Here is an 8,387-nt window from a genome sequence, read left to right on the forward strand (position 1 = left end):
GGTTAGAGCATCATCCTGTGAAACAATTTTGAACAGCTTTGTTCCGAGTTTGAGTCCCCGCTGGATTTTTTTTTCAATTGTCCTTATTTTTCCTTTTTATTTTAAACATCCATTTGATATAAGAATACTTTCGTCTTGCAACCAGAACCATCAAAACCCACCTTTGGGACTTTTTGTTCTGCATTTGGGTGCATATTTTGGTAAAGAAATGAAAACATAGTAGATTGTGAACCACAGTATCAGCACCGCGGTTTGGCCTTTTATATGCATACTGGTATATGACAGGACATTGATTCTTATCATATCAAGGGATGTTCCTGGACAGGGCTCGAAATGCTTTTTCCTAAGCAGGTAAAAATAACAAAAAGATACCAGAGAATTATTACATGAACCCTTCAAATGTATCCTAAAAGTGGATAAAACAACTTTTTAACATAAATGTACTTTAAAGAGTGAATCTTCTTCAATTCTTTTTTAGTTTAGTTAGTTAGTAACAAGTAGGTAAGGCAGTACTGCCCTGCATAGAAACAAAATTAATAGTTCTTGTTCTTGTTCTTGTATTGATACTGGGCAACACCCCTAAATGGGGCAAACCACCCAGGGCGTAGCGCTGTTGTTTTTATTGGCTATTCCTCAGATGTTGTAATACCTCTTCCTTGAACTTGACGGGGTTAGATTGAAAAATCCACTTTACAATAATAACCTGGCGGGGTTAGATTGAAAAATCCACTTTACAATAATAACCTGGTGCAGGTTAGGTGCAGGTAGACACCTGAAATACCTGCACAGTCCAACTTTTACCTGCAATAACCTGCATCATGCAGGTGGTTTTTTAAATCTTGCTGCACAATTTACAAAATGGTACAAATGTTCAGAAATTATGATTCCGTGATGTTTTCAACGTCTCAATGTTTCCATGTCCCCTTACTTATTATTTAATAATTTTGTTTTTTACATAACTTTCCAGGTGTGTCTGAAATATATCAACATCAAGTAGACTGTCAGACAATGATTTCATCACATCACAAGGTGCAGGGGACCTGACTTCTAGATCAGTGTACCTAAACAAACTTACATACAGGACAGGTATACACAAAAATTGGATTATGTTAACCAAGTGATAGATATGTGCCCCAAAATATAGGGCTTTAGGGTATGAGGTCAACACCCAATCTATGAACAATTATTGTTCTGAATTTGTTGCAATTTTTCAGTTTTGGATCCTCCAACTTGAAGGTTGTGAAGATTTTGAAAGTCCTGTAAATAGTGTAATACATATTTTGAATGTACCTTCCCTGTTCATCTCTAACGTTTTTATGTATACAAGAGAGCCTATCATGTACATTAACAGTTTGGCACTTTTTGAAACATAATGTGCAAATGATGGCATAGGTTAATTCATTTTGCATAATTGTGTATATAAGAATATTTTAACCCTTCCAGGATGGTCAGTCTAGCTGGTATGAAGGGAGGGGTTCCTAGTCAGGAGTAATGACACCCAGGCATGTTGACTTAACGACTGATTTTCCAAACGATTTTAAACCATATCAACTAGGGATGTTCTCAATCATTAGAAAGAGAATGCTGTCTTACTGATCAGTGAGCCAAGGTAAATTACCAAAATTTACCAAAAGTGACCTGCTACTTGTGAATTTATACCTTGTTGAGTTGTGAACTAAGATGAAAGCAATTTACCTATCAAATCACGTTTTGAAGCTTTATGCTAAATGGTCTTTTTGTTCGACTTAATTTACTTTGTAACAAAAAATCAACACAGCGAAATAATTATAAATGGAATTTCGAACATAAACCCAATTCATGTGCAAATGGCTGCATAATAACAAGAAGGTTGCAAACGAAAAAAAGGAAATTTTATTACAAGGAAAAGGGCATAAACCATGAATGGGCAACCATGTAAGGTACCTCTTGCTATTCTAATTCAGTTGCCAAGTTAAAAAGCAACAAACGTAAAGACATCCAATGGAAAATAGGCCACAAATTACAATGACCCTTACCTATTCTATCACTGAAAACTTATCACCATGCTGTACATATGTATACATTCATGTTAGAAAAGCAACCAAGCACAAACTATTGAACAATACAAAGATCTACAAAAATCACTAGAGGGCAAGCTTGTCAGGCCACTTCTTTTACAACAAATGAAATTGTTATACTGTTGAATTGTTATATTGTTAAATAAGTTAAGTTAATAAAGTCAATACCATGGTGTTTTATTAGGCAGGCATATGCCCTTTGGATTTACACATACAAAAAAAGAATATATAGAAAATCAGTCTTGAGTACTACTACAAATATCAAAAGTTTACAACTAAAATCACATGAAGGCAAACATTTTAAGAGTATAGAGCTTGAGCCCCACACCCAAGCTGTGATCATTTTTACACTTCTTGCACTGGTTCCTTGCACTCAGTGTTTCCAGTCATAGGGCTATACAACTTAATCCAAATACCAAAATTTGGTTCTGTCTTCTAGACCGCTGCTATTATATCAAACATGAACTTACAAACAACCACTCCATGTTCTCCCTGTTGATTAACACAAACTGGAAAAGAGATTTTCTGTAACAGTATAAGTGACACAAGACTATGTGTCTGAACAGTAGGAAAATAACAAAAAAAGTAAATGTACCAGGCCTCAACTAAGTAAATATTGATAGTTTACATTACTCTACAATATCTATAAAACTGCCAAACATGCTCTGACTGCCTTTCGTCTGACTTCTTTCACAACTCCTTTCACTTACCAATAAACATGCACAAAAATGTCAGGTTCAAGATACCTGCCATGACAGAAAATTCATCTTACAACTACCAAAAATCATCAGAAGGTGACAAATACAAAAGCACACATTTTAAAGCCTTTCAGGTTGAGCTGCACACTGTGACCACTTTTGTTACAATTCTTACTCCTGCTTCTTGCACTTACAAAACACAAAGTATTGAGCATGCTAAAAAAACTCATATATCTAGGACATCAATAGTGGATAAGTTTTTAAATCAACATCGTTTACAACAAATCATTTCATAAGATATTGAAAGCAATACCCAGATGTTTTATTATCTGGCCCCTTTTGATTTATGCATACAAAAAATGAACAAGTATTACTAAATGATTTCAAAAGGTGACCAGTTAAATCACCAGACATTTCACAAGCTCTGTGCTTGAGCACCACACCAAACTCATTCATCATTTTTTAAACTTCTTGCTCTGGTTCTTGCCTTTTTTTCCAGTCTTCTTACTTGCACTTGTAACCTGGCCTATTAAAATTGAGACAGATCAATAAATGTACACGTTTTAAAGACTCATACAAAGTCAATAAATCAATGTGAAATACCTATCTTATAGTTAATTCTTGTACAAAATTACTAGTGCATGGTACAATGTAGGTGAGTGAGGAATTTAATCAAACAGTGTGTTCATACCCAGGGACTGCTCAAAAGTTCTGATTAGTCTTGCATCAAAGATGTTCTCAACTGGCTCCCATGTGCTGAAAGAAAGAAAGAAAGAAAGACTCTATATGCAAGGATCAATAACCCTGTCATTTTAAAATTACTTCAGATGCATGCAGTCTATATTACAATGATACTGATTTACAACATGGAAACTATTTAGCATAATGGACAAAAAAATTTCTAAAAATGATTCAGAGAGTGGAACATGTTATATAATACTTAATCAGAAACATACCGAATGCCGCTATCCCTCCACTTCACCAAATACTCAGTTCTTCCCTGTACCAAAAGAAAGGACATGTTGCAAATTATCTAAAATTAAGCAGTCACTGGAACTGAATAAATACTGTTTGATATCCTGAAACATGTAATATATGTGAATTCAACAATATTGTACGAAATAACACTCACTCACTATCCGGTTAAAGGGAAATACAAAATGTTATAATTGATGTTATATGTAAAAGGTATGGTTTGGGATTTTGGGATTCTGTGCAGTTAACAGAATTAGTGTGCATTAGTCCCGACCCTCAGACATGATGGTGGGACTAGGTAAGGTAAGGTAAGGTAAGGCATTAATCCGTAGTGCAATTTACTGGCTTTTACTGTATTTGATAATTGGGTTCCTGGTAAGATGAAAGATAAGGTAAATTTTGGGCTCTTTCTATGTTCCTTTTCATACAGCAGAGATTCTAGTTACTTCTAATTGGTCTGCAAGACATGTTATATGGTCTTGATTAGACATGGTAACAGATGGCTCCTTGATGATGTTATATAGTACATGTAGTTGTACTATATGCCATTATACACATTTCTGGTGTTGTACATAATAGGACTTTATTACATGTGACAACTGTGATTCATGACAGGCAGAACACTCACAGGTGAAAATTATGCAAAGCAAAGTCTAATTTTCATAATTATACAATGCCACAATTCTTTAGTGGTAATTCTGGAAGATTTTGTTACCATAGACTGTGAACTTGGTCGAAGGTGAACAATATCAGTAAGTTTTGATGTGGTTTCCATTACTGGACAGGTGAAATGTTAGAATAGAAATTTGCCAATGGATAGCACTTGCAAACATACATGTACAATATGATAAAGGTAGAAAATATGACTGATATGAGTAATGTCAAGAAGAAGAAAAAAGCAAATACGTTGTTTAAACGCTGCTCCAGCAGTCGTTCTGCATTGTAGATTCCAGCTTCCCACTTAGTCTTGTCTGTAAAAGAAATGGCAGACAAGTATAACATTAGTTCACCTTTATCCGTGAGATAACCTATATCCGTTGTATTTAGAAACAGCATTCAGGGATATTAAGTCGACGGACGTTGCAACATTTGGAAATAACGCAGTTTCAAACCACCGTTCATTTGATAACACCTGTTTTGATAACAAATAGGTACTCCATGGAAAGGTGGACTGGCGTTACATTGAATATGTCCTGTTACTGTTAGTTAATTGACTTACGTTTTTTACTGCACCCCAAGTAAGTGATGTATTATTCATGTATCTACTTAAAGGTCAATATCATCACATGTAACATGTTACAGTAGTGGGACACGCCTGTTTTTGTTCAGTCAAAATAAATTTTCAAAGTTTACTTACAAAATGTACTTCAATTTTGTTTTCCAAATATTTGACTACCAAACACAGCTTAGCCAGCTAGGACCCCCAAAAGTTGTTTAGCCATTCAATGATTCATTCATTCATTTATTTATTGAGAGTTACATTTGTATTTAATGTTTTATTGATTGATTCCTTTCCTTCCTTTATTCCTCCACCCTGAGAGAGCATAAAAATTATATACAATTATGTACAAATATTAAGATAGTAAACGCAACATGATTACACCTCGTCCCATCTCAAATGTTTCTGAAAACAACCGTCCTGCATTTCTGCACACAGCAGATATTAACTATCATCCAGTCATAAACGTCTCTGGGACAACCGTCCCGTGTTTCTGTTACAATTGATTGATTGATTGATTGATTGATTGATTCATTGATTGATTGATTCATTCATTCATTCATTCATTCATTCATTCATTCATTCATTCATTCATTCATTCATTCATTCTCAAACCGAAAAGTATTGACACATTGTGTATATTGTGCACCTGTGGAAATGGACACAGCACAACAACACCATTTGTCTTACCCTTCTGCATCTGAAGACTTCTTGTTTGTTGTTCTCTTCTTTGTCTCTTACGTTGACCTGCATATTGACACAGATTATAAAACGTAAATTTATAGAAAAATAAACATGTCTGTATGAGGGTTAAGTTAAGCACACACAAGATCAGGAAATATTATCTCTGTTTATCCACCCTGGTGATCCTCCTAAGTTCCTTATAAGCTTATTCACTTCAGTTTGAATAACTCCATTACTTATATTAGTCAATTCTCTTCACTACGGGGCTGGGGGTCATCAACTCAAATAAAGCAATTATTAAATTTGCTTGTTATAGATGTACATACCCTTCTCAGACAGTTTTACAGCATGCTTGGCATTTTCAGCTCTTCTAGCTAGGGTTTGCTGCCTCCGTCTGATGTGTTCTTGTGTAAACTTTTTCCTCAGAAAGTTACAACTTTCTGGACATTTACATAGTTTGAGATGGATGTCATCCTTTTTGGAGAAGAAGTTCAGAATGTGTCCTTTCTGCTGCATGTACTGCCTTCCGGAAATTGGTTTACTGTCCATCCATTCTTTGGATCTCCTCCGTTTAGCTCTTTTCAGCTTTGCTGTATTCTGCCTTTCAGCTACTCTTTTTCCATAGGTATTTGTGCACCCTTTGCACCTGCACAAGGATCCACATGGTTGGTGTTGCCGGGCACATGGACACCTGCTTTTGTAGTTAGGTCTTCCGATCTGGTTATTGCAGCGTTCCGTTGGAATTGGGTCGTTGACTCCACAGCTGCAGGTAGATGACATCAGTGAAGTGGGAGTTGTGGCAGGTAAGGAAGGTTGTAAGGGTGAAGTTGAATTGGTAATAGTAGAAGTAGAATCAAAATGCATCATGTCCTTGTCAAATGCAAGATAGATGCATGCTCTGTCATCAAGCACATTTAAAGGGAATAATGGAATAATTGGCATGTCTCTGTTGGAAGTGACCAGCATAATAGCCAAGTTTAGCACATTTGATAATGTTTGCACCATCAAGTCTCCCATGTCACCATCAAATTGGTCTCGCAATAGGAATCTTGGGGCCTCATACTGAAAGTTGACATTTGGCACATATGCCTTGTACATATCTTCATTACTAACCCATTCATCAACCATAGCAGCTCTTAAACGTATGGCCAAGTTTTCCTGATTAATGGCACTTGAAGGCTGTGCAGGGTTAAACATATCAGGAAAAAGTGAGGACAAGTGGCAGCAGACCTTTGTACCAATCTCTTTGTCTCCTAAAAGCTGCATGAGCTGGAAACTAACAGACATAAACAGGCAGCTTCCATCTGCTTTGGAGGGTACGCGCACCAAATCAAAGGCAGCCAAATTGTCATCAAGGCTGCTTTCATCATTATCCTCATCATCATTTAACATTTTGCAAAGAAGGTCCAATCCACTGTCACATGCTAAATTAGCATCCATTGAGATAGCTTTTTTCTTTAAAAGATTGAAAACCCTCAGTTTGCAGTTGACAAGCTCATTTTGGCTTTCGCTGGCACCATTTGTCTCTTCATCTGTATCATCATTGTCAGATATAACACCTGTAGTCTGGGTGTTGGAAGGTAGGCCAAATTCTTCTGAAGATTCCACATTGCACAGCTTCCTCTTGTATAATGTTGCAAGATGGCTGTTTATTGAGTGTATGATGGTAAACATCAGGGCAACAGCAAATGTGGGACTTATTTTGTTCTTATTCATCCTTTGGTTTAACTTGCGATGGAGGGCTTCATTCCTGATTGTCCCTTTTCCTGGCTGTATGCCAGACACACATCCCTTCTTAATGTGCTTTAACAATTTCCTCACTTCGTTTTGAGCAGTCTTGGGGTATACAAGCTTCCCGTTGTGCATTGTTCTGTCCTTTTTCCACTTTTTATCGAACCTCTTCATGTTACTCTCTATCTGCAATGGGGAAGGTGTTTCCTTTGTCCTTTTATAACCGATATCCCCCTTTCGCCTAAACACCATAGATAGATCACTTTGAATATGTTTTGACATTCGGTGTCGCTTAGGTATGAACTTCGTTACTCTTTGAACTGCATGAAACAAGTCTAGCTTCACTCGAATGTCTTCACCAAACACATCCACAATCAGTTTCCTCCACTCACAGCACTGATCCAAGTATACTTCTTTGAGTTCAACATCTTGTTTTCTAAACCTTTCTTTAAGTCCCTGCAAAGATGACTCAATCTCTGCAAACGAGGTGGATTTACACAGCTGCCATGTTAGAACTTGGCCAATGTCATTTGTAATTGTGCATAGTGCTCGTATTTGCTTGAGATATTTCCCTTTACAACTGACACGTATATGCTTAACGCTTTTGAATGTATGATCGATGCTAATCCAATCGGATGTGGTAGTTCCTTTGATAGACTGCTTGAAGAATTCTTTCTTTTCGGTAAAGATACATTCAAAGAACCTGCGAAGCATTTTTTCACCAGGAACCTGCGTGAGCATTGACTTGACTCTGTCCAAGTATTGTTCCGTTACATACTGCCTATTAGGATGTAGATCGAGCATGATCGAGCACCTGTGAAGATATGCATTCCTGCATCTTTTGAGGAGCCTGACACATTCACAGATGTCCATCCCACTGGAAACTAGGTCATATATCTCATTTGCCAGAGTCCGATCCAATCCATACTTGTGTGTCAGAACAAAAGGAACAGTGATGCTGGGCATTCTATCTAAAATGTACTGTGAATGGCTGACAATACGATGTCCCTGTGGGCATCTCAA

At 36.8% G+C, this 8,387-nt stretch overlaps 1 protein-coding gene across 1 annotated transcript; it reads right to left on the minus strand.

Annotated features, from left to right (window-relative positions):
• Nucleotides 1-3,190: 3,190 nt before the first annotated feature.
• Nucleotides 3,191-8,366, minus strand: LOC118404536. The gene is made up of 6 exons (XM_035803682.1): nt 5,960-8,366; nt 5,640-5,696; nt 4,637-4,701; nt 3,712-3,755; nt 3,447-3,511; nt 3,191-3,281 (listed from the first exon to the last, which is right to left on the minus strand). The coding sequence occupies exons 1-6, from the start codon at nt 8,328-8,330 to the stop codon at nt 3,211-3,213; spliced, it is 2,673 nt and encodes an 890-aa protein (XP_035659575.1). The 5' UTR covers nt 8,331-8,366; the 3' UTR covers nt 3,191-3,210.
• Between the last annotated feature and the right edge of the window lie 21 nt (nt 8,367-8,387).

The sequence above is a fragment of the Branchiostoma floridae genome, chromosome 17 (assembly GCF_000003815.2).
Source record: "Branchiostoma floridae strain S238N-H82 chromosome 17, Bfl_VNyyK, whole genome shotgun sequence".
Lineage (NCBI taxonomy): Eukaryota > Metazoa > Chordata > Leptocardii > Amphioxiformes > Branchiostomatidae > Branchiostoma > Branchiostoma floridae.